The sequence below is a fragment of the Pavona decussata genome, unplaced genomic scaffold (assembly GCF_977016875.1).
Source record: "Pavona decussata unplaced genomic scaffold, jaPavDecu1.1 SCAFFOLD_175, whole genome shotgun sequence".
Lineage (NCBI taxonomy): Eukaryota > Metazoa > Cnidaria > Anthozoa > Scleractinia > Agariciidae > Pavona > Pavona decussata.
This window is the reverse complement of record NW_028145586.1, coordinates 1565001-1591691: the sequence shown is the minus strand read 5'-3', so window position 1 is coordinate 1591691 and position 26691 is coordinate 1565001. Positions and strand designations below refer to the sequence as shown.

The following is a 26691-nucleotide window of genomic DNA, read 5'->3' as shown; positions in this document are numbered from 1 at the left end:
GAGATTTTCTCGGTATTTTTAGCTATCCTTTGAAAAACCGTGCAAAAATGTCACGCGGCCTTACACAGCAACCGGAGGTTATGAATACAATAAAATCTGCAATTCCACAGCGACAAACCAATGAATGGTGCCGGATCACTTGTAGACCTGGATCAGCAAATTATCTCAAATACAAAATATTAACGGCAGACTGATCCCAACGGCGGAGGTGACGAGCTTGATAGAACAAACAACAAAAGCTAGAATAACTGAAATATATTTGTTTTTTTAAAAAAACAAAGTTTTGCCCGATATTTCGGTTTGCAATACAAACCTTCCTCGGGGGCTGAACGAAAAAGAAAAGTGAGAAACATAAAAGGATCGTTACAAAGAAGATTTAAAATATAAAATGCATGACAATGATTGGTTGTTTAGGACTAAGTTACAAGTGTGAGACATGTCATTGGCGTGTTTCGTCACGTCCATTTATACCAAGAGGGTGCAATGGTTTAGCTTTGTTGATTAAATGAGCTTCACGAGCCTTTCTAACTGAGTCACGTTTGCTGCGTATAAGTTCAAGCGGGATTAGTTGGACGTCGTTGATTGAGTGGCCAGGTTGGTTGAAATGTAGAGAGACAGGAGTAGGGTTGAGTAGTTGATGGTGATTCAGAATACGCAGCAAACGTGACTCAGTTAGAAAGGCTCGTGAAGCTCATTTAATCAACAAAGCTAAAACATTGCACCCTCTTGGTATAAATAGACGTGACGAAACACGCCAATGACATGTCTCACACTTGTAACTTAGTCCTAGACAACCAATCATTGTCATGCATTTTATATTTTAAATCTTCCTTGTAACGATCCTTTTATGTTTCTCACTTTTCTTTTTCGTTCAGCCCCCGAGGAAGGTTTATATTGCAAACCGAAATATCGGGCAAAACTTTGTTTTTTTTAAAAAAAACAAATATATTTCAGTTATTCTAGCTTTTGTTGTTTGTTCTATCAAGCTCGTCACCTCCGCCGTTGGGATCAGTCTGCCGTTAATATTTTGTAACCGGAGGTTAGAACGTTCGTGTACAAGAAGAAAAAAGAAGTGTGATGAATTTGAGAAAGATTGACAAAACTTCAAAGATTATTAAAATTAAAGTTTGAAGCTAAAAGTTCGGTAGTAGATGGACTCCGAAACAGACAAACAAACAAACAAACAACAACAAAATCACGTACATTGCTTCCTTTCTATATGTGTGGAAATCTGAATCGCACGTTAGTTTTGTCGTCCTTCTGAAAATGGCTAACTTTAGCGATTTGAGAGGATTTCTTGGCTGTCCACTATACTTTTGTCTTAATAACAGGAGGCGCTGGTCTCCTCAAATTGCATACAGTTGAAGGCCAAACAAAACCATTTCAATCGCCAAAATTCGCCATTTTGAGCCATAAGGATGACAAAACACCTGACAACAGCTAAGGTAAATTTGCGCTTAATCTGAACATTTTGGTATTCCCATACAATCCGTAATATTTCTAAAGCTATTAACGGTCCCACATTAGACTCACAGTTTGCGTGGGTACCCTGTGTTTATAATCAGTCGACTTTGAAGGTAAAGGTCACATGTCATGAAGTTATCCGTTATATTGAGTTTATTATCATGTGACAAGCTGTCACAAATCTTTGTGTGTTTTTAGCTTTCAAAACCAAATCGATCAATCGCATTTACTGTAAACCCGCTCATCAGGTTTTCTCCAATTTGTTTGTGAAGTGCAGTCGTGGCTTTAAAGCATGAAATTTCTTATTTGCTTCAAAAAACTAATTTTCTTTTTTTTCGATTTCCCTGATTCCACTGCCTACCTTTTTCAATCTAATTCACTTTAACTTCTAGATCACCTTATGGTTTATAAGATGGCTCAGCGGGAGAAAATGTTCATCACAAACATCGTTAAAAAATTAATAACTTTATTCACAGGGAAGAAATTATGCTTGCTTCCTAGGGGTTCCCTGATAAAAATTCGACGGAGAAGATAATGCTGGCTTATTTACATTAGAAAAAAGATCAAGCTACAATAGAATTGATTGACAAACGAACTGAAAGAAAAATTGTTTCATTTCAAAATCGTTATTTGATAAAGATTATGAGCCGGCTTCTGTTCCTAAGAGTAGATGATCTTAATTTCAAAAAACAAATTTTAAAAAAGGCAAAAACAAGCTGAAGAAAAGATCTCCACAACGCTGATAATTTTGTCTAATCATCAAAGTGAACTTTGATTTTCGGGAAAATTATCATACTCAGCTATTAATTAAAAAATCGATCAAAAAACAGTCAGCTGTCATTGTATTTATAGTGCAGAGCACTAATTGGGGATACTTGTGAAGATCTAATTGAAAGAACGTACACGAAGTACCGAGAGAAAAACCTCTCGGAGCAAGGACAAGAACCAACAACAAACTCAACCCACATATGACGCCGAGTCCAGAAGTCGAACCCGAGCCAAATTGGTGGGAGGCGAGTGCTCTCACCACTGCGCCATCCCTGCTATCCTATTTACATTATTTTGGTTTCATACAAGTCATAGTTATTGTATACTCGACGCTGAGTAGTCAAATCTCGTTGATGAGTACCCTCATTACTCGCCAAACTTTCATGTGCAATAAATTTATCATAGTTTATAAAGTGTAAAAAGAGAGTTGTCCACTATCAGGATCCTGGAAACTACAAAATGAAAGAATCCATAATTTCATTAAAAAAAACCCGCTCATTTAGATGGAAACACTTTATGATTTTATCCACAGTCTCATAATCATAATAAACAGCACCACAGGAAAATACTGCTCGGTATAGATTTAATTTGAATGGTCACACTTTAGGATTTCATCCACAGACTTACAAGATACAGCCACCTTGTACAATTAATAAACACAGCACCACAGGAAAGTACTGCTCAGTAGATTTAATTTGATTGGTCACACTTTAGGGTTTCTTTACAGACTCACACGTTGAAACCACCTTGTACAACTTAATAACCTACACCACAGGAAAGTACTGCTTAGTAGCTTTCATTTAAATGGTCACACTTTAGGATTTCATCCTTAGACTCAAACGTCAGAACCACCTTGTACAGCTTAATTAACAGCACCACAGGAGACACATCTCAGTGGCTTTTATTTGAATGAAAAGTCTCTCAAAGTCAGAATCACATTGTAGAACATAATAAACAGTGCCACAAGAAAGACTTTAAGGACAACTAAAGTAGAAAAAAAACCTGCTCTTATGTACATTTGGTACAACATAATAGGTTTGTCTTGATAAGTTGAAATTGGGTTTTATTCCTGCACTCAAAATTTGGAACCAAGCGTTTAGTCAGCCTAACAAACAGCACGACAGAAAAGTACTACTCAATACTGTCAACAGGGTTTGATTTAAATGTCACATCTTTATATTTTAGCCGTAGGATGAAAAGATAGAACCATCGTGTACAGCATAACAAACAGCACCACAGGAAAATACTGCTCAGTAGCTTTTATTTGAATGGTCACACTTTAGGATTTCATCCAAAGTCGCAAAACGTAGAACCAGTGTCATTTTGATAGCACAGAAATAATGAAATACAATTACAAAAAGGCTTCGTATTCAAATGCTAAAATTTCAGCAAACAAACAACAATAGAGGAAAAAATACATGAAAATAAGACGTTCTTCAATTACGGCAGCGCCCTGTTGACTCCCGCTTGGGTGAGGGGAATTGTAAACACAGTGAATAAAACAACAAAGTAATTTCAACTTGTTAATTTTCTTGGCAGTTCAATTTTCCCTACACCAACGCTATATGTTTCAAATTTCATTTCTGACGTATAAAAGTTTAGAAGCAACATCGGTGAAATTAGCTGTTTGAAGAAATTTATTGACTGATAACCTTTTTTTGAGGTTGTGTTTGCGGGTTTCAAATAATGATCAATGACGTCTGAAAATCTCATTGGGATCTTTTGTTTATGTTTGTAAAGCAGTTGATTTACTATTTAGGCTGTTTTCGTTCTATATCTGTTAAATACCTGACTTGGTAAATTCAAACAATTTAGTTTTCTCCCATCCCAAACAGTTCACAACTTTTAGACAACTGATTCAATTTATCATACGATCTTCATACATCTTTAAAGACGTAAGATGGCTTTCGTGGCACAAGACTTCTAGAGCAACTGAAATCAAGCTTTGTTTTTTCAAAAGCTAATAATTTCTTACCTCTGAATAGAATTTCTGCCTGCTACCTGGGGTCTGCATGATAAAAATTAGTACAAGCTGCATTTACATTATAAAAGGTTAACCTGAAACAACTATTAAATGAAACACGAAGAAACCTCAATCAATTATTTCATTTCAATTCCTTTCTTCATGCTAAGGCCTTCTGTTTTTGTGGTTAAATAATTACCCTTATTTTCAACAAGTCATTCGTTAAAAACAAAAAGGAAAGAATTTTAATCTGTGGCTTCATGCAGCTATCGACATTTTATACGGGGTAGTAATCAGTTGGGCTTCAAATTAAACGGGTAAACATTTCAATGAAAAACTCTCTGAACTGCATACAAAATACTTTTCGTTTTGAAAACATATGTCTGTAACTTACAATGGAATAAAATAATTGAGTGTACTGTGGCACTAATCTTTACTCAGCTGTTATTCAGGGGCGTTGAATTGAAGATTTTAGCAATGCCTGCGTAGGCCAAAATACTCTGGCCACTAAAGAAGCGATTGATTTATATACAACATAGACAAATTAGCTATTTAACATAAGCCATTCATTCTTAAAAGCGGAAAGTTGAAAGTTTTCCGTGTTGATTCGAGGGACACTTAACAAATCACTTTGGTAACCTAGGCATAAGAAGTCACCTCATGTGTACAGTTTACAGATTTCTTTAATAAATCGAAACACAACCTTGAAGTTCGTATGGGGCGACGCTTGTCTCGTATTTTTCGAGGATAAAAACTGCTCTTATCTAGGCACAAAAACTGACCTGCTAAGGTCTTTGGAAAAGTTGTTGTCATTTTCAATTCAGCACCACAAATTAGGAAGATAAATTTTCGTTTTCATTAAATATTTGCCTCTCCAGTATTTAGGAATTACATGGGGAAACATATGTATCTTAATGCTGTATTACTACGATTCAAATTTCGCAAAACGGGTCTGCAAACCTTTTTTTCTTTATACTTCTTTTTGTGTTTTATGCTATATAAATTGTTAAATGCTGTTGCAGACCCGAATTTAACGCTTTATTTTCCGTATTTTTCCATTATTGGCCCTGCCAGAACGCGGCATTAAATCCATTCAAATGTTAAAATACCACCATGTAAGCAAACAATTATAATAGCAAGGAAAACTTAACATATAAATGCTTGAATGACGCATAAACAAAACACAGCGAACAAATACAACAATGTTACTGCTAAATTTTCTTTACAATTCTCTTTCATTCTCTTTGAAGTCCGGTCTTTCTATTCGGAAACAGAGGCGACGAAGTTTTCAGTTTTAGCGAAGCCTTCGAGTTTAAACATCCATCTTGTTTAAAGTCCGTTAGAGTTAATTAACACAAATTAGAGAAACTCCATTTTACAATTCTTTTTACCTTAAACACCTGCGTAAAGAGAAAAAAGCTTACCTTTGCAAACTGAATAGGAGAAAATTTGCTACTGTAAAGATCGAATACACATGTTGCACTGCAAATTTCTCTATAAATTTTAACAGGTGTAATGCCTAAGAGTTTGAAATCTAGTTCGTGCCTGTGAGGGCAGTTTCGCTTCTTTTAAGATTCAATGGAGATGAAAGTACGTTTGTTTCTTCATTGTTATGTAAAATATCCAAGTTTCTAAGCCATGAACTAAAATACTGAATGAATAATTGATTTGTGAAAACGTATTTGCCTTAAAATGTGTTTTAAATGTTGCGAAAAAGTAAGCCATTCCACTGCTGACTGAGTCACAGGCTTCTAACTTCGTCTTTCTCCATAAGAAATAATTTTGTGAGTTTCAACCTATTACGTTGCAACTCAAGATTGCATTTAGGTCAAGTTTTTGTGAAACGTTTTCGGTGCTCGGCGACAATAACAAGCTCATTTGTTTTGTGAGTGGTTTGTAAGCTACGGCGCAAATGAGACGTATTGTTTCAACGTTAGAATACATTAATTATGTAAAAGATGAAGACGTCTGTGTTTAACTGAAGACCAGGTAAACACAAATAGGTCCAAACCAGGTGCGATGTTTGGCGATTTCTCGGACAACCTTACTGTTTTTTCACTGCAACTCGAAATTAAAAAAATAAAAGCTGTGCATGTTTTGGAAAAATAGTTTCTGCTTTCAGGTTTTAGATTTACTCGGTGGAAAAAACAAAAAAAAGGATCAAAACCAGCTGAAAGCCCCGGCACGAAATGAACAAGTTGTTTTACACACACATTCACCACAACGATCCACATTAAAAATTAATTAAATACAGAAAAGCGTTTCTTTTGTTTCGTAGCTAGGCATTACAGCGTACTATTGCTGGCTCTGAGAATATAAAGACAAGGTGGTTGTTTTTCAAACATCATTCTAGCGTTGGCGAGACGGGGAGGTTTTGAAGCCAACCAGCTAATTGAGATAAATTTAGATAAGAAGATTGGTTTCCTACAGTGAAAGAGAAAGGATGCTTAAAGCAGATTCTCTTTGAACGCAAGGATTAAAACGAGGATTTTAAGAGCTTGCCGAGCGAAAAGTTCATTAGTTGATCTAATCGTAGAGGACGAAGAACACTGTCTGCGTTTCGCCAACCTCAGCAACAAGGATATTTTTCTTGGAAAAGCGCCATTGCGAAAAATATGTCGGCTCTGAAACAACACGTGAAGCGACCAATGAACGCTTTTATGATTTGGTCCAGCCGAAAGAGGCGAGAATTGGCTCGGCAAAATCCTAAACTTCATAATTCACAAATAAGCAAGATTCTCGGCACGGAGTGGCGAAAGTTAACAGAGGAAGAGCGACAGAAGTTTTTTGCGCAAGCCAAACTGTTGAATGAGCTTCACTTGATTGAGCATCCCGATTACAAGTACCGGCCGAAGAGACGCGTGAAGAAAAAACACATCAAACTCAAGCCTGATGGCCATACTGTGTGCTCTTTTAGTCCATGCTTCTGCGGTGAGCGCTGTTCGACGTCTTCGCCTCAAGTTTCTGATCAAACCACACAACCACAAGAAGAAAATGCTCAGTCAAAGCAGATGCACGGAGATGAAGTCATGGAAGAGGCTCAAGTTTTAATCAAGAAGGAAAAAACTGAGAGTCTAATCGCAGCGGAGAGCATTCCCGTGAAGGAGTTTGTGACGGATCAGGATTTCGGGCGCTATTCTCTGCAACCCAGAGCAGCAAAAAACCTCTTCTTGCCAAAATTTGAAAGCACAAACTTCACCCCATCAAGGTCGCGGGGCGAGATCTTTCGCGACAGCTTGAAGTTCCGTGATGAACATTTAGCAATGTTACGGGCCGATATCCCGCCATATTATCCATCAGGTTTTAACACAGCACCTTATCAGCCCCAATGCCATATCTTGCCGAGTCAGTGCCCACTCGAGAGGGAGGCGGCTGCACGATTTTTGCCCACATGTCCTGTCACAAGATGTAACTGCTGTCCGTCTGAAAACCTGACAAGTGAAGGGGATTTCCTACTCTCGCACCGGTCGCAGTACGCTTTCCTTAACTCGACTTCAAGCCAATACCTTTACGGACATAGATGGTGAAGAAAAACTTGACAAACACAAGTACTTTTAATAATCAGTAAACTGAGACGCAGTGTGTTCAGTTTTGATTGTATAGAGATTATTAATTTGCAACGTATTTTCTTCAGTATAAAAAAAATCAACATTTGCACGTTTTTTGAAAATGATGTTGTTATCGTAAAATTTTTTCTGGCTGTACTCGAAGCCATAGAACGCCATTTTTAGATCAAGGCATGTCAGCTGTTCAGCTAAATGCTTGATTTAGCTTCATAGGGCTATTCTTAATGACAATTTGTAACAGATATTTGGCATGTCCAATTGAGAATAATCTACAATGAAATATCGGATGTGTAGAGGACAATAAGTACTGCGCGATAATCGCTGTTAAAAATAAAACAAATAAACGAACACGGTGAAGTCTATGCAGGGATTTTTTTGAGTTGTTCGATAACAAAAATTCACCCTATACATGTCGTGGCAACTCCGGCAGGAAAAAAAAAGAAAAGAAAATTCATTTTTAGCTAGCACCATGTTGGATTAACTGACTGATTTTAAAACGTTGAATGGAATGTTTTTCATCGAGACAATCACAACACGCATATATATTTTCTTTCCATTTCGAATTCCCTGAGTAAAACCACAAACACAATTACAGAAAACTTTCCACTTCTTCTTTTTATTCTCACTTAGTGCTTCCTTGAACGTTTGATGATTCAAAAGCATTCGCTGTTGTGTTCAAGTACAAAGAAACTTTGTTACTGGAGGAGAATTGCCGTCGGAAAAACCCCCGGGTGAAATTTCTTAGAAAGTCAATTAAACCAGCCTCTATAGAATACGATTCGGGGTTGCAACGGTACAACATTTCGCGCGATGGAAAATACTCGATTCTTCAGCCAAAGACGTATTGTTTGCGAGATAAGACAATGTTTGATTGTTTACCAGAGAACTTATTTTAAAATTTCACTTAACCGTGCAAAAAAAGCTGTTTATCACAATAGGTTTGATTTTATGTCTGCCTCTATTGTTTTGTGCAATTGTCTTTCCCACAACAGAAGACATAAACACACAATTAAGGCCTAATGTATATGGAGAGACCTCAATTTCATTTTAATAGAACGACAACAATCCCACCGCTTTTTACACGAGAATCTTTTATTGTGAGCTTCCATTTCTAGTTTTCAGACTCAATCGCGATAAAATGAAAAGTTTCATTTTTTTTTGCGAAAAATCGCAGTGAATTCCAAGAATATATTACCTAACTTTGCAAAACTGAGTACTTTCGAGATCTTTCAGTTACGTGCCAGAAATAAATATTCAACACCAGCAAACAATACCCTTTGTGAAGCAAGCTGATGCTTCTACAGACAGTAACTTACCACGCAACGGCTCATCATTTATCAGAAATAGACTATAGGCTGAGGTAAAAAGAAGTACAGAGAAGTTAATTGAACTCCTTACATCGAAGTAACTTCAGATTAAGTTATTTTAATCCCAAAAACAACTCTTTACTCTAAAGGAGTCAAGTTATTAATATCCAGTTATGTGTACTCGTAGTGGTGTCACCTCCATAACAAGAAAAACAATTATTTGAGTTCAATTCTAACAACTGACTTTGCAGTTTCATTTTCACTAAACTCCAATTCTTATTTTTTATTTATTTATTTTTTTCATTTTAATTCTTCAACTTGAGTTAGGTTAAACTAAAATCCCAAAAAGGAATTATTTTGGAGCTAAAATATTTATATTTATGTTATTTGTTGAGGTGATTTGTTTTTAAAATGACTGTCCAGGTAGTTATTATAACATGGGTTAATATGAGAAGATGATATCAATGAAGAACTTAGGGGGAACCGTGTGTAAATAACTTACCGTAAACCAACCCCGAGCGTTTTGGCAGCTGTTTTGAGCGGCGATCTCCAAGGCAACCTACCATGGAAACAAGAAAAATGAAATTTACTTTAAGAGTAATTATCTATGTCACTTTAGAGCTACAGTGATTGGTTGACTTTTGAACCAATTAGAACTGGCATACTATCCTATTTCTTATGTATAAAAATTGGCTAGGTTTGACGATAATAACAGCCTTTCGAGACACTAATTAAGATAACCACTCATTAGCTTATAATCGGCTAATGATCCTAATTATAATTTTGTAGTTATCTTCACGGAAATAAACACGTTTTTAGCAAATATAGCAAACATTTTCTATAACGCACCTCCTAGCAAATTAGTTTTATTTTACAAGCTAAATAAAAAAGACAAAACCGATAAACGATAAATTAAATGAATAGAAACATAGATCAATGATGACCCAAGCGACGGAATAAGCGAGAAAGAGAGAAGTAAGGGAAGGTAGCTTTAAACGCGGTTGGTTATGTTCAGTGAGAACAGACCTCGGTTTTTGCGAACTAATTTTACTTTTAAAGCACATTTTAACTATTATGAGGTAAGTACCTTAAATTTAACCAAGTGTTTAGTACTCGAGAGACGTCCTGGCCCTTTCTAGATCGACCTCAATCTCGTACCCAGATTTCCCACCGTCAAACCACATGTGCGCTGCTGGGCTGTCGCTTAAAGGGGTGTTTTACACCCACCTCGGCAGTAAAGGGTGCTTGATACACGGCCTTCTGGTCGTTCGGTGCCCGACAGCTTTGGCCTAACAAGGCCGAAACAGCCTTTCATGGCTGCCACTGCCCGGGTGATATGGCTGTGCGCATGCGTAAGGTACTGGCCAAGCCGTGGGTTGGTGTCCGAGTGCGTCACTTGCTTTAATAGGCCATTTCCGAGTTGCTTTGAACCTCATTATGAAAGCGAGGCTAAGTGCAAAGCTTTTCATATGAAAATCAGTTTTGTTTGCATAAGAATGAAAACTAATTTTCATAATAAAAACTCTGCACTTAGCCTCGCTTTCATAATGAGGTTCAAAGCAACTCGGAAATGGCCTATTGATTGTCTTAGTGAGATCTGGGTACGAGATTAGATCGCCCTTTACATGAAAACGGAGCAACAAAGTTACGGCTACGAAATGGAATCTTTACGGAAGCACCCAACAACTCTTTCAGTGGAAATTTTGTTCGGAAAGCCTTCATTCAACGCCTCAGGCAAAAATAGGGATTAATCAGTCATAACAAAAAACGAGTAACCATAACTTTGCAACTATAAAAGTGTTTCCTTTGACGTCTGCAACGGAAAGTGATCACGTCATATGACGTGTTAATAACGACGTGATTGCCAACTAATGCAGAGGTATTTTTCCACCCCTAATTACTATGCGGGAAAAGCAAATCTTAGTTAGGGCTATTGGAATCCAAAAAGAAAACTGAGGGTGACCGCGCATTTTTTAGAGATAATTATATATAATTAAGAAACACTTATCCTAAAAAGCGCTAAAATACAAAGCAATGTATGGTATTTTTTTTATCAAATTGAAGCTTTATTATCTCTGAAAAATGCATGGTTCAGGCCCCAATTTTCTTTTTAAATACCAAGAACACTTGCTAAGTTTTGCTTTCTCCGTATAGTTTTAAACCGTGCAAAAATATCCCTGTATTAGTAGCCACCATCCAACCCGAGTATCTCGCGATGCGCAGAACGTATGCGCAGTAACAAAAGTAGGCACCGTCCTTAAAGCTTGCGTTTCGTTTGCAAGCTCTTCGTCATAGCATATCAACGAATTGTGGTTTGTATAAGGATTATATATTGCAAAGTCGAGCTACGATATTGGTGGCTGCAAGAATGGCTGAAGGGAGGGATTAATCACCAATAAATATTGGTGTTAGATAGATTCTCTTTCCCAGTCCTCCCTCACCTTTATATGGCCGTGATTTAATAGAGAAGGCCCTGGATCTAGATAACAGGGCATTTAGTGGTGCGGTTCTTTCTAATTAATTGATCAATTAAAATGCGTTTGTCCATTTTTTTTGTCAAGAACACTTATTTCTAAAGAGTATTTGACTTACGTCCATCAGTTCATTGTATCAAAAGAGCTTTATTTAAGCCCATCTAGATCTAGGCATGCTTTTTATAAGTTTGGTATAAAAGCGAAAGTGGATTTACTTTGTTCTCATTTTTCTCTCACTTTAAATAGCTACTTTTATTTTTTTAAGTTAAAATGTCCAAAAATTCTCTACTTTCGGTTTGTTTCAATTTACTTATCCTGCAGAAAAGCTCGAGTTGGCTTAAATTTTCTTTCAGCTTAATATCCAAATTTCCTGTTTCGCATTTTACTGATGATCACCAGTTTTGTGTTTTTGACAAATTTGGCGCTTTCCAAATTACTGGGCGTCAAATTTTATAAAAAGCTGCACTCGAGTGTTGTTATCAGTGATGCGGCATTTCGGAAACTGTTCTGTTTTTGAATATTTAATGACTTGGATTTCAGCTGCCGTCCGTCTCGATTTCATATTTTTATTACCAAAATTATTATTCTCATAAAGCGTCGTGGATATTATAAGGATAGCAAAAAGGTTTCAAGGTGAGAGTTTATCTTTCTCTTTCCAGCTAAATATAACTTTAAGATGTATTTTTAATATAGAAATAGTACTTTATATCTATAAGGGTTATTTTTGTTTTTTTTATGGGCGAAATTTGCAAGCAGCTTGATGCTCATCGCATAGAAACTTCTGTTGGGGTGAAATTTAACCTGTTCTCGAGATTTAACGGTGCGTTTAACCTTTGCAAGGAGTTTAAACCTAAATCAATGTCGAAAAGGTACGGTATTTTCTGTTGATAGACGTTTTAAGTTTTGGAAAATTTCCATTGCAGTTCTTTGAGTTTAGACTTCATCGATCATAATGCAAATTCTTTGCAGGGTGTGATCAAACATATAAGCGGAAGTTATGTTACAAATTTTCAAATGATCTTCGATCTTTGCTTTGTAATTTAATACAGAGAACTTCTAAAATCGTTTAAAACCACGCCACGCAAATATAAGGTTAAAAAACCCAATTTGCTTTGGAAAATTTTTAATGTATTCTCGTGCCATATTTTCCGTCCGTCCATTTGACATTTAAGTACGAAGCTTTAGCGAATATTTAATCGTCACATTTTGGGGTGAATGTGATATTTATGAATCTTTCATGGCTTTTATAGATTTTCGCTTAAGGAATCGACTTATTTATCATAATGCTATAACAAGATTTCTGATATTCACCGCAAAGGCTTACACACCATCCTTAGGCAACTTTTATGTTGTCTTTGTGGTAGTGGCTAAGTTGTAAGTTGTCAATATTTTGTCACTTAAATAATAGACGTTTGATATTTATTTTATTGCAACGACTTTTAAATTTGACTTTTGCTCATGCATTTTAGAAGTGAAAACACATTAATAGCATTTTTGTGGTAAAGTTGTTGCAAATACAACTTTGTATGTGAATCTAAGCATTTTCTGTAAATTTGGATTCGTCGAAAGTGTTCAATATAAACACTTGTTTACTAATCAAACCGCTGGATATATAGTTTGGCTGTAAAATTATTTTGCTCGGAGTTCAAATATCTGCGGGAGGTTCTACAGGCAAATAAAGCTTTTTTTTAAGCGAGTGCAGAGTTCGCGTAAACGGTGCCTGGGAACATGCTGTTTCATTCAGCGAAGCAAGCGTTGTCGCCAAATAATTTAAGTCAATCGATGTCATCATAAATTGGCGCCAAAACACGAGTGAGCGAGAGGACAACGCCTTTGTTGAAGGCATTGGGCTGTAGGAAATATAAATGGATTAACGCGGTAAATCTGTTTGGCTTTTGCCGAGGTTGAGGCAACTTCTTTGAAGTCAAGTATTGGTCGAACGCAAAACTCATATCAATTTTGGCCCTCTTTTGAGCCAGCCAGCCAGGCATGTTGCGGAGTAAAGCAAAACAAAGGCAAGTACAAATTGCTTTCGGACCAACTCTAACATCAACTGAATGATACTTTTTTGTTTCAGTTGACCAATCATTGGCATGGACGTAAAGGACATCCTGTTGTGGCACGATGTGAAAGTGTCTGCTATAGTATTTGTCAGCGGTTTTGTGTTGTTGGTTTGCCTGACACAGTTTAGTGTGGTCAGCGTTATCACCAATATAGCGCTCATCTGCCTCGCTCCAATGCTGGCTTTGCGACTTCTGCTGACCGCCAGATCTGCCTTTTTGAGAAGTGAATTTGAACACCCACTAAAGTATGTTTTCAAAGTAAAATTTGACTAATTTTCTGAAACTTCAATAAAAAAAAGTGTGAAACGTCGCATGTTAGGTTTCATTCAAAGAATCTCAGAAAATAAAAAGTTAGAATCATCTTGTAAAGCAAAATAAACAGCACCACAGGAAAATACTGCTCAGCAACTTTCATTTGAATGGTAACACTTTAGGATTTCATCTACAGACTCAAACATTAGAACCACCTTTTACAGCATAATAAACAGCACCACAGGAAAGAAGCTTTCATTTGAATGGTCACACTTTAGGATTTCATCCACAGAGTTATGATTTAGTTATAGAGACGCCCCATACAACATAGTAAACAGCACTACAGGAAAGTATCGCTTTGCTCTAGACATTGCATGGTCAGAATTGCATTTAGAGACAGAAAACTGTACAGTAGCGGTGAAGTCATGCTCAGTAGCTTTCATTTGAATAGTCATACTTTTATATGGTTTTAATGACATGATTCTTATTTGGAGAAAAAGACCCTAGTATATATGTAAAGTGTAGTTTTGGCACGATATCGGAAAAAAATTTGAAACTTGAACATATGATATTTGTTTATTGACTTTGTTTGCTTGTTTGTTCTAGAGCGTTTTTATCGAAGGACATTGAAGTTTCCAAAGATAAGGTATCTTTATAATGACAGAGGGAATCTTTTGCTAAAAATAGGCAATTTTCACAATTACATTATTTTACTACAACTACCAGAATCCTCTTCGTTTTTCCTTTCTTATTTAAATTATAAACTAACTAGGTATTGACTTGTTGGGCTAATATCTTCAAGATGAAGGACGTTTAGACAGAAAACCGACCAAGATATCGAGACGTTGCTTTTGATTTCTAACACTTTCTTTTTCTAGGCGGACGAGGTCGGTGAAAGGATCGCTGAAATTGTTGTCTCTTTTACGACAAAGTTAAGGAGACTGTTTTTGGTTGACGATTTGTCTGAATCTCTCAAGGTAGGCTCGTGTCATGATTTAGTTATTAATGAATAAAAAAAAAGCTTAGCTGTTTCTTACTGTGGGAAGATAACGTAAACGCGAAATCAAACCAAGACCGCGAAGTTCTTGACGAATACAACCGAACAACGTCTCAAGTGATGCTTCTTTTTCTGAAAGCTTTAAACTACGAACTGACCCGTAAAACGTTTTACGTACTGAAACTTTTTAAATCTACTGTACGTTTTTTGCGATGAGTACATAAGTGAACATTCAAAAATACTATTCTGACCCACATGCATAATGACTAGTAAATTGTCGGACAATATTACCGCATTGTAATTATGATAGTCCAAATTTTTTTTCAATTATGCACATTTTTCTATACAGTCGAAATTCCGCTAATGGACACCTCCCGTAGGCGGACACCTCTCGTAAGCGGGCACTTGGTCATGTTCTTAGCTACATACAAACACTACATTTTTAACCTCCCATAAGCGCACACCTCTCTTAAGAGGACACTTTTTTCTGCTCTCGAGGGTGTCCTCTTCGACTGTAAATGCTAATTCCAGGCTTCATCTCAACATCTCTTCAAGTTTACTTTGTTAAATTCGCCATGCGATCTATGTACGATGTGTATAAACATGAAACTTTAAAAAGTTTTGTTAACCCACATACGCGCAATGACATTAAATTTTGACTTAAGTAAGTTTTTCGTATAATAAATCTGAAGTCCGGCTTTCATATTGTCTGTTTTGTTGTAATCTGCGATTATGGTATTATTTCGTTGACGGTCATTGTTTGCGCGCGAGAATGGTCTCTGAAAAGTAGTTATTGTTACTTCTTTTTAGAGCGGTTTCCAACGTAATGACTCTGGCCAATCACAACAGATGTAAACAACACAACGAACCAATCAGAATTCGAAGCAAATATATGTAACCAGCGCCAAGCGCGGGAAAACGCGCACGGCCAAGACAAGATTAGTTTTGGTTTGGATTCCCATTGGTTGAGAAACTGGCGCGAGTTTTATTAACCAATCACAAAGCGTAGTAATGCAAAATCAAAGCAAACGCGAAATTATTTTCGACACTCAATTGAAAACCGCTCTAACAGCTATCATTCATTTACGGTCAAGCAAAACAAATAGGATGTCAATAACCAAACGTAATCTCGGTCACGTCGATTAACAACTCGTTGATCAACAATTTCACCGAAAACTATAGCTTTCGGACACTAATTGACTGTCTATTGATAGTCCATACAAGGTCACCATGAATTCTTTCCTAACTTGTTCAATATTTCGCAGTTGCTGGTGTTGTTGTATATTCTATCGTATGTGGCGCAGTGGTTCAGTGGAATAACGCTCACTTTCATAGGTAAGTATTTAGGACACAACGACATTCGTAACCCTTTAAACCTTTAAAACAGTGATCAGCATTAAATTTCTCCTTGTAATGTCAATGCTTATTTAAACCCTGAGGTCATGAGAATTAAGAATATGATACACTGCACTAAAGGTGAATTTTATTGATATTTTAATAACGTCTCACCAGAATGACGTTTTACCGCAAGCCAGTCACGGTTTTAATGAAGAAAAATTCTTTGTGATAATCTGTCAATTATTTCTTCTTTTTTACAGCGTTCATTGGCGCTTTTACCATCCCAAAGGTTTACGACATGTACCAAGTAAGTATTATCAATTATCAACGCCTCATTTTCTTCGCAAGTTCAAGTTGTCTTTTTTCCAAGACCAAGACAATTCCGCGCGTACCCATAAGTGATTTAAGGAAAAATTCAGACAAACGTTCAAACATTGTCATTATTGACAGCTTGGAAACGATACTCAAAATATTTATAAGCCTAAAAAGGAACTCACTTAAAGTTGTCACCAATAAGTGGTTCTTCAGCTTACTGAACGAAATACGATAGAACTACATCTTGACATTAAAAGACGTTTAGTTTACAGGAGTACGTGTCAATTATAATTAAAATCATGATAAAATTAAGATATAAAATAAAACAATTGATTTTCAAGATTTAATTTTCAATTTTCAATTTTTTCTCAACGTTTGTACAAGTGAAGGCAGACGTTTTCTGCCAAAACATGTCTTTTAAATTGAAAATCCTCTTTTTATATCTAAAACTTATTGTGACCTTTCCTAGTGGTGTCCAGACCTTTTGGTAATTAAAATCATCCAGCATTTCCTGAAACCTTTTCCTGAGATTCATATTCCGAGGCTTACCACAATGTCAACTCCCTTCCTAGCACCCCGCGTTATCTCACCCAACGGAACGGGTATGCGCAGACCTGGATTCGCGTATAGAATAAACGTGGGCTCTAAGAAGGAGATCGATTTCTTCCTTAAGCAATGCACAATCTTAGGGCGTAAAAATGATCGCTTTGTTGAAGATTGCGGACACATCTAATTTCAGAAACTAAGATAATCGGAAAGAGAACTTTTCAAATGAAAACCATTCAGGTGACCGGACGTTTACAAATGTAAAATTATCAATAGGAGTAACACATTGTACAAACTAGTGAGAGCCAACTGAACCAAGTCTTGCCTACGAAATGGCTTTCCGGGCGCGCTCAGAAGGTGGAAGCACCTTCTATCTTCTCTCGGCGCTTCCGTCGTCTGAGCACGCTCGGGAAGGCTGTTCGCAGGCTAAACCAAGTCTGAAATAGGTAACATAAATGTAAAATGAACCTCGTGTATTTTTAGCTGGAGATTGACTCCTGCATAAAGAAAATAAAGAGTGCCATTGAGGATGTGACCGGCAAGTAAGTACTAGATTAACATCATCTTTATTTTAGAGCGGTTTTCAGTTGGTTATCGATATTTCGCGTTTGCTTTTGTTTTGCGTTACCACGCTCTGTGATTGCAATTGGTTAACAAAACTCGCGCCACTTTCTCAACCAATGCGAATCCAAACCAAAACCAATCGTATTTTGGCCATTTCGCGTTTTCCCGCGCTTGACGCCGGTTACATGCATTTGCTTCGAATTCTGATTGGCTGGTTGTGTTGTTTACATCTGTTGCGATTGGCCGGAGTAATTTATACTTTGGTTTTGGTTTTACGCAGTCAATTGGAAGCCGCTCTATTAGCTTCGCTACGCGTAAGGACGAAAAAAATCACGATACCTAAAACAAACGGCAATCAACTTTATATAACAACGACTGGCTGAGCCTTTTAGCCGTATTGTATCAAAAAAACAATGACTAAACATTATTTCGCGCCTTGCCCGTGTTATTAACGAAGTGATATTTTTACTTTGTGGCAATGAAAATTGGGCTTGGTGTTTTTTTTTTGTTTTTTTTTTTGCAGCATTGGAGGTTCCATTCGACGAAATTTTGAGTCGCGGAAAAATTTGACTGTCGAGAAATATCCACCTTCAAAATCACCAAACAATGAGTGAACATTTCCGTTAAATACGATTCATTTGAACGTCATATCTTTTCCTGTAGGATCACCGCCAAGGTACCAATGGGAAAAGGAAAGGAAGCATCGACGCTTAATGACAAAGATACCCGTGAAGAGAACGACAACGAAAAGAAGACGTCTTAAGTTAATAACTATCCGGCTTTAAAATTAAATTGAGGAAGTTTTAAACAATTAGGATGTTTTAACATTTGGACATCATTACGTTTTTCGTTTTTTTTTTCTCTTGTTACTATAACTTTTTTAATTTATTGATGTCTACGGTTTGTTTAAGCTTGTTTTTACGCCTGTTATGTTGCGCTTCTAATTATGAAGCGATTTGCTCTTCAAAACTTGCATGAATAGCTACAGAAAAATAAAAACGTGGATAAAGGTGACAACATGATTTCAAATTTGCCAAGGTAAGATGAACATGAACGAAATAAGAAGTTAAATAAAACAGTTGCAGGTTATCAGTTTAATACAAGTAAACTATAGGATAAAAAAAATTAAGAGCAGCGCGTTCAATAAAACATAACAATTTCCTAATATAAATAAATAAATATGATTAAACTTAAGAAATATTTTACACATCAGTGTAATAAACAAGAAAATTCTTCATGTTATATTTCTATTCCCATTTAGTTTTTATCAACATGGTACGCAGTATCAATTCTAACACAATTTTTTCAACATTTTAGGGAAGTGATTAAAACTACTATACTCGAGCAGGACCTACTAAACCAAAAATAGATGGTTGTCTTCCTTAACCTCAAAGAAGATGGTGTATTGTTTGCATAACCACCCCTCCATCAAGGAGTAAAAAATGACAATGAGTTTTAAACCTCAATTTTCTTGTTTATGTAGCAAATGCTGACTTTTGCTAACTGAATATTTCTGTGTCAAGTCAAATTTTAAAGCCAATAGGATTTTGCTGATTTTTCTAGACGTTGATGTCTTAAATAAACTCCTTACCCTAGACAAGGTGGGTCCTCTTCGAAAAAAAAAAACAGATTCCTTACAGCTCAAAAATATAATAACAAGCTTGTTTTATGTTTTACGGCTTCAAATATTACGTATACGCGCAGATTTACTGAATGATAGGATATTTAAGGAGATCGGAAAAAATCATTTCCGCCAAATTGCAAAATTCTGTGTGTCTACTGTTACTCAGCAAAGAAGTATATCATGGTTTATGTTAAAATCCAGGTAGAAGAAAGAATAAAATCAAAATAAATGCAACATTTAGTGAAGTGAAGACTTTGTCTGAGACTTTTTGATCTAATAATCAGATCAATTTAGAACAACAAAGCCATAAAAGATTAATAAACGGCCTCATTCATTCCCAATGTACACCTCGCAGATTTTTCAAACCTTTTCTCCGTGCGCGATAGCGTGATATTGTTTTGCATACGTTTCGTTACGCTACCTGAAGTCATACCAGAAGTTGCTAATGACAACGTCATGACCGATGCGCCACAGAGACCTAACTTCGGGTTCGTGTGACCTCAGTGTCATAGTTTACTACTTATTCATTTTTTTAACAGTGAAAAGATTTCGCGGCGCCTAGAAATATAAACGAACGAGCCCTCAACACCCTCGGACGGTTCTCCATCATATTTTCCCCTTCCCGCAATTCGGCCGAAATCCCTACTAATTTGAGCCACAATCTCGATCTATTCAATCCTTTCAACACGTATAAAGTCTATACGTCCATTTCACGTTCATATATAACAATTAGATCATTAGCTCGAAATTTCTATCGCGTGCAGTGATTGTTGATGAGGGCGAAGCCCGAACAATTATCAAGCGATAGAAATCGAAAGCGAATAATATAATTGTTTTAGTATAAATCTACTAGTCGTTTAAAATCCTCTTCACAGACGTTTCAAAAAACGGGAAGAAGCAGCCGACATTTTATCGACAAGCGCACGCTGTTAGGCTACTCACTCTACTAACTATCTACTTAACAATTAGATTACGAGCTCGAAATTTCTATCGCGTGGTTAAATAGTTGATGCACTTCAAATCAACTATCCACCCAGCCCTAGCTTCGCGAGGTTTTGCGAGTCACGTATTTCTAGTACTAATATTGCATAGCTCGTTTAGGCTCCCGGTGAAATACCTAATAATCGGTAGAAAAAAGAATTTTGGGTGCTTACCATTTACGCAAACCACCCGGATGGAAATTTTCGGCATAAATACGAAATGATTTAGCTTGTCTCAACAGAAAATGGATAACATGCAAAATGTATGAACATCAGCTGTAAATCCCAAAAGGAGTAATAAAAATGCATCACCTTGACCAGAAGCCCATAATTCAGAAGTACTCCAAATGGAATGATGCGTACCATTTGATTTTCCAACTGGAATTTCCGGGTTCTCCAATTCCCGAATTTTTTAATAGAAAGAAAACCGGATGTCTGGGCCGGGGTGGGTGACCATTACGATGAAAAAAAAAAGCGTCACGGTCGCTTAATAAACTTACTTTCGCTCTCTCTTGTGTCCTATCTGTTCTGATCATTGATTCCGCGCTTTTCTTCTTGAGGAGGAATGGTACCTAAATGTTTAAAAATAGAACGATGCGGATTGGTCGCGAGAATGAGGAGACACCCACTAGTGTCAACAACAAACACTGTGAGGGAGGGGAGGGAGAGGTAATAATAGTTTTGTCTTTCGCGTAATTTATTTTAAACTTTCTAGAATAGTCTATTATATTTTCCTAAGTTCCAACTACTTTGTCTCTCAATAATGAAATTTTTTGACGTTGTTGCTGTCATAAACCTCATAAACAAAACGGTATAATTTTCCAAACTCTACCCCTCCCCGGTGGATTCCACAAGTACTTTCCGTGTCAACAGCGTCTACTTCGCATTCAGCTGAGTGAACGAAGTTTCTTTGTAGTCTAAGTTGTTTCCAAACTTTTCCACTAAAATGCCTCCCAAGAAAGGAAAATCCAAAGCGCCTGCCGCTACAGATGTTGTAAGTAATTCACGGTTTAAAACTATGAAGGTAAATGAACGTATTTCGATCAAAAGTTTCGTGGAGAAACACAAGTTGAAGTTCGCGACTGGCCGAGGATTCTATCAGCTCACGAAACCAGAAACGATTCAGTTCCACAAGGAGATCCTGGTTCGTAGGAAATCTGATGGTACTATGGCCTCAGGAGACGAGGTAAAGAAAATATAAACCACCTAGTACTTCTGTATTTTATGTGTGCTTTATTTCATGTTTCCCATAATCGTAGAGTTGCATGAACGATCGACCGCAGATTTCTGATAGAAAATGAAGAACTTAAATAAGCTTATCGCAAGCCCTGCGTATTAAAACGCAAACTTCCTTTCTAGACCATGGTTGTCAAAATTAAGCAGAATGCTTTCTACATGCTAAGTTGAGCTTGGTGTTTAAATTTCAGCTCGATGGAAAATTGCCGAGTTCAAAACAGGTGCATTTATAAACAAAGACACTTTGACTGTTGCACTGTGACAGGTGCCAAGCTAAGAATGTTTGGCTACATTTCAATCCACTTTTGGATTAGATTGCAAAATAGGCTTTTGCAATACCGTTGACAACCATTACTCTATCCCATCCTTCTATAAGCTGCACCTGTCAAAGACTATCCTGAAAGGAGGTGGCATTCACTGCACTTGTTATTACACGAGATCACTGGGTTAAATTTGATAGATTGTTTTTGCTTATGACACGCCCTTCCCACGCCTAATTTATTATTTAAATCTAAGTATATGGAACGTGGAGGTGCATCGGTGTAGCTTAACTTATTGGTTATTAGCGTGGCAGATTTCAATTGGATGATTGGAAGATGATTGGAGGGTCGGTAGTTGAATTACTTTACTGAGATAAATCACATCTCCCCGTATAGCATGCGCTCCCCCTCCCCCTCCTTCAATAGGGAGCTTAAGCAACAACGACGGCAACGACAATGACAATGCCACAAAGCAGTATGTTTAATGAGCAAAGACAATAATTATGCTCTGAACTTGCGTTTTACATTTTGGTACATTTCTTTGCCGTCCTCTGTAAATTAAAACAACAACGTGAAATGACCAAATTCTAGTTTTTTTGGAGAACGTGGGCACACAAAGGTGAATTTGTCATTTTCTTTCTTAACTTGAACGCCACTCCTACCAATTTAGTTCCTGGATAGTTCGCCATTTTTGTAGAAGTTGAGTGAGTTGAAATAATTGCAAAGTCACACAAACGAAACAAAGTTATATTTTCAGGTGACATTTTCGTTGCCGTTTCCTTCATCGCTGTTTAAGCTCCTTAATGTTGCATTCACAGCCTTTCTTTTATCCCGCTTGCTAGAACAAACAAATTGAAAATTAAAAGGTGTGGGGGGGGGGGGGGGGGAGAGAAAGAAGGGGATGTTACAACATTTATGACTGAGAGTGCAGCTTGGTCTTAGTGCATTCAGCTGTGTTGTTTTCTTAAACAAGACGCGTTGCTCCACTTTGTCTCTCTTCACCCAGATGCATAATCGGATACTGACGACATACTGCTGGAAGCAATCCTGCAATGAACTAGCATCCCATCCAGGAGGGAGGGGGAAAGAGTAGTATTATACTCCTTGTTGTTTCATATGCCACAGAAATTTAAGCCCAGCTTAGCTCTGGCTAGAGGTTATTTTTTTGTGAGTGAGAGGCAATGAGGTGGAACCACTGATGCGGCTATTGTATTATGGAGACAGTGGGCCTCTGGAACCGAAGTAGATGCCCTGTGGCAAGCACAAGAGTCTCACACAGATGTTGCACTGTGATCTAGCATACATGTACCTCTTTGTACAAATTTTTCCTCTTCTTAAGCAGATTTGTTGGATGTACTGATTTCTCTACTTAAATTTTGTGGCAGACACTTTATAGATAGAGGGGTAGGGTGCTTGTTTTTGTCATCGATTATTTGCTTTTGTACGAGTTTCCCTACGAAATTTTTGCTAACACGATACTGTCAAGTTTTTGTTATCACCACGTTAGCCTGTGCTGCAGATGGAATCATGTAACTGCCAGTAAATACCGTCTGCAAATTAGTGCCCAAACCCTTGTTCTGTACCCCCAATGAAGGAAACAAAATACCAGAAGTCACTTTTGAAATCCCCTTCAATCAAATTAGCTATAACCAGACCAATTGAACAATGACCTTGTGCAAAGGCCAGTCACAGAGTGTACTCAGATCTTGGTATGTTGTTGGGGGTCTAGATCCGCAGATGGTAATTACCAGTAGTTGATTCTGCAGGTGCAAGCTACATGCTAGATGTGGGCCACCATACTTGTTCAATGAGAGTAAAGCTGGACTAAACTATAAGACTAGTATACGTAACTTTCAGTGGTCATACAAAATTTGCAAAATCGTATCATTAAATAACTATGTTATTTTTAGGTACGTGAATTACTTGGAATTGCAAAAGAGACTACAAAATTTCACCTGGATAAATCAAAACTGGCGGATTTTGATGTGTTTGTGCAGTCGACCTCCTACAATCGCATCTTGTTACCAGATACTGAGTTCTTGTATGACACAGGAGAAGGTGGAGGTGCCACATCAGGTGCAGGAACGGCAGCAGCATCGGCTCCTACTCCTGACGCTAAACCTGAGCCCAGCACAAGCCGAGGAACTGGAAGAGGAAAACGGAAAAAAGCAGATGAGGAGGTTGTTAGTCTGTGAATAATATTATACTGTATTTAATGAAAGGGGTGGTAAATGGCAAATGGTAAATAGTAAATGTACAGTTCCAGAGAATCTTTATACCCCTGCACTGAAGGTTTTTTGTTTTTCCTCTCCCAGGAAATTCCAGTTTAGCTTCATACTTTGTTTCTAAAATTTTGAATCTTGAGTCCCCTAGCCTCCCCCTAGGAATTTGCGATGACCTTCCTTGGGGTAGGTATGGATTATTTCTGGAACTCAGTGCACAATGCAAGACTTTGTGAGCTGGTGAGACCAGCGTTTTTCCTTGCCATCCCAAGACATTTTGACTTTTTAAATTGCAAGACCGAGATTTTGAAGTAATTCAAAATCACCCCCCAAGTAATTGTCTCTTAATTATCAAACTTGCCTTAGAAAATTGCCTTCTCTGAAAAATTTTGCACTCTTGAATTATTTCCCTCTGTGTGCATGCAAAAGTGTTCTGGCAAAATTGTGTTACATTCCAAAAAATATCCATACCTCTCTACTAATATGCCACTACTCCTCTGGAAATTTAACTGCAAACTTTCCTTTAAATTATTTGGCCTTTTAAAGGCCCACCACCCAATTGTAGTAATTTTAAATCCCTTCTGATCTGTTTGTTTAATGTTTATATATACATGTATATTTATTTAGTTACATGTAGTTTATTTAGTCATGCACCCACACAAAAAGAACATATAAAACAGGTTGAACAGAAATCATTGGTGATTACATTTCAACAAATGTGACCAGGAAGCTTAATGAAGCTATAAGCCTATAATATTTATGAATAGACTTCCTGAGATTAGTGTGGAAATGTCTGATTTAATAAAGAGTGTGGGCATTTTCTGGGATTACACAATACCACCTGTAGAGATGTGCAGGGTGTCATGGTCATTTTTGTAGTCGGTGTTTGTCAGTCTACCAAGGGCTTTTGGTAAGGAACTGAGGGGCAGTGTAAAATCTCAAGTTCCTTGTATCAGGGAACTGGTCATAACAAGTTTGTTCGAGGAGGACCGGGCCACCTTGTCTGGGGTAAGGCCGGGTCATTGAAGACACCACCTTTCTCCATGAACATTACCGACAAAATTTTTTGGGCTTTAAAATTTGAGTTGACACAGAAATATTCAGCTAGCGAGAGAAAGCATTGCTAGATAAACGAGAAAAGTGATCAGGTTTGAATTTGTCATTTTTTTAATATTAAGACACCATCTTCTGAGGTTGAGGAAGGAGGGTGCACTGGCCTAGTCCACGATCTATTTTGTGGTTTGGTGGGTCCTGTTAAAGTATCAATAATAGTAGTTTTGCCACTTCCCTAATTTGCTACTTTTGGAAACTGTTCTCTCAGAAGCCAGCTGCTGTCGAGGAAAAGAAAGAAGAAAAAGCACCATCCCCTGCCAAGAAAGCAAAACCAGCTGCAGCAGCAGCAGCAGCAACTGCAGGAGCTGATGTGAAGGAAATAGTTTTCTCATTTGATACCACAGGCTCTATGTACCCTTGCCTTACTCAGGTAAGATGATTTTTGGACAAAAACTGTTTACAGAATAAGAAGAATATATTTTATTTGAGAAAATATATTGTTTCCAGTACATGATCCTGTCATTTGAAGTTGAGAGAGAGAAGAAAAAGAAAATAATTATTAGCTTTCAGGATTGATTTCATCTCCATGAAGGAATTGAAAGCTTGTAACAGCTTACATTTATTTTTTTGGATTCTAAGAGCTAATTTTATTTTCTATTATTATATATTTGTGTTTCAAAGTTGGTTAAAGTGTGTACTATTTTGTTATTTTCCTTTTTTAATTTTCTTCAAAATGAATATCCCTTACTCATGAAGTACAGCGTGCTTCTAAGTGGTGGTCATAGGCTACAATAAAATGTCCTGAACTCAAGTTTTTTTATATTATGTAGGTGCAATATATTCCCTCAATGTATTTGAACATGCAGTTTCCCAAGCCAGTGATGACAAGAATATTATTTGTGAGAATGATGACTATTATTCAGTGATCAGTGACACAGCCATACTCAGAAAAAAATCTTAGTGCTCCTATCAGGAGTCGAACCTAAGACTTTCCGATTACTAGTTTGGATGCTCTACCACTGAACTACAGGAGACTCGTGGGAGCTAAGGCCATTAAACTAGGTTCAAGGGACAAACATCCTGCATACTGCTAGGATTGGAATGTCATGTGTGGCACATGTACAATGGAATAAATGTGATGGAATATGTTAAGCCTGGTGAACAAATGAGAATGATGTATTATTCAGTAGGTGACACAGGTATACTCAGAAAAAAAAACAAGTGCTCCTATCAGGAGTTGAATCTAATTGGAATTCAAAGCAAATTGTATAAAATATGTTAATATATAATATTTTTTTAATATTATTGTATATACCCTATTTGAAAGAGAACACAAGGAAAAGTGCCCCCAGCACCTTCTATTTTATAAACTGAGGTTCATAGGGCCGAGGTGCCGGGGGCCCCCAGTTATGTGAAGGTCAGGATCCACCACTGTTTTAATCTATTCAGTAAATAAGGAAGTGGTTTCTCAGACCTTCAGTTAATTTCTTCTTAATGCATTATGCTTGCTCAAAATAAAAGAAAGAGGAATTTCTCAACTCTTTTACCCACCCAGGTTAAGACTGATGGTTACTATTATAAAGAAACCTATTGTTGTCTTGCTAGGTAAGGAAACGTGTTGAGGAAACAGTCACCCGTCTCTTGAAGGAGATTCCTGGAATTCGCATTGCTGTGTTTGCGCATGGTGATTACCAAGACA

General features: G+C 37.2%; 3 protein-coding genes across 4 annotated transcripts in view; all 3 read left to right on the top strand.

The window, feature by feature from the left end:
• Positions 1 to 6563: 6563 nt before the first annotated feature.
• Positions 6564 to 8123, top strand: LOC146463573 (uncharacterized). Its single transcript, XM_085084183.1, has one exon. It carries the CDS (start codon positions 6811 to 6813, stop codon positions 7720 to 7722), a length of 912 nt encoding a protein of 303 aa, XP_084940309.1. The 5' UTR covers positions 6564 to 6810; the 3' UTR covers positions 7723 to 8123.
• Positions 8124 to 11993: 3870 nt separating this feature from the next.
• On the top strand, positions 11994 to 19491 carry LOC146463572 (reticulon-1-A-like). Its single transcript, XM_085084063.1, has 8 exons — positions 11994 to 12175; positions 13620 to 13850; positions 14464 to 14503; positions 14736 to 14834; positions 16120 to 16189; positions 16453 to 16499; positions 17537 to 17595; positions 18281 to 19491. Exons 2-8 carry the CDS (start codon positions 13636 to 13638, stop codon positions 18378 to 18380), a joined length of 630 nt encoding a protein of 209 aa, XP_084940189.1. The 5' UTR covers positions 11994 to 12175; positions 13620 to 13635; the 3' UTR covers positions 18381 to 19491.
• A 1593-nt stretch (positions 19492 to 21084) lies between these two features.
• Positions 21085 to 26691, top strand: part of LOC146463571 (uncharacterized) — a 14722-nt gene continuing 9115 nt past the window's right edge. The window contains exons 1-4 of one of the 2 annotated variants that reach the window (XM_085084309.1): positions 21085 to 21407; positions 23628 to 23897; positions 25261 to 25422; positions 26598 to 26691. The exon at positions 26598 to 26691 is cut by the window's right edge and continues 131 nt beyond it. In XM_085084309.1, coding sequence (XP_084940435.1) covers positions 21168 to 21407; positions 23628 to 23897; positions 25261 to 25422; positions 26598 to 26691 — 766 coding nt within the window. In that variant the 5' untranslated portion in view covers positions 21085 to 21167. Of the gene's footprint in view, positions 21408 to 23627; positions 23901 to 25260; positions 25423 to 26597 lie in introns of both variants that reach the window. The other variant, XM_085084308.1, reaches the window with a different exon arrangement.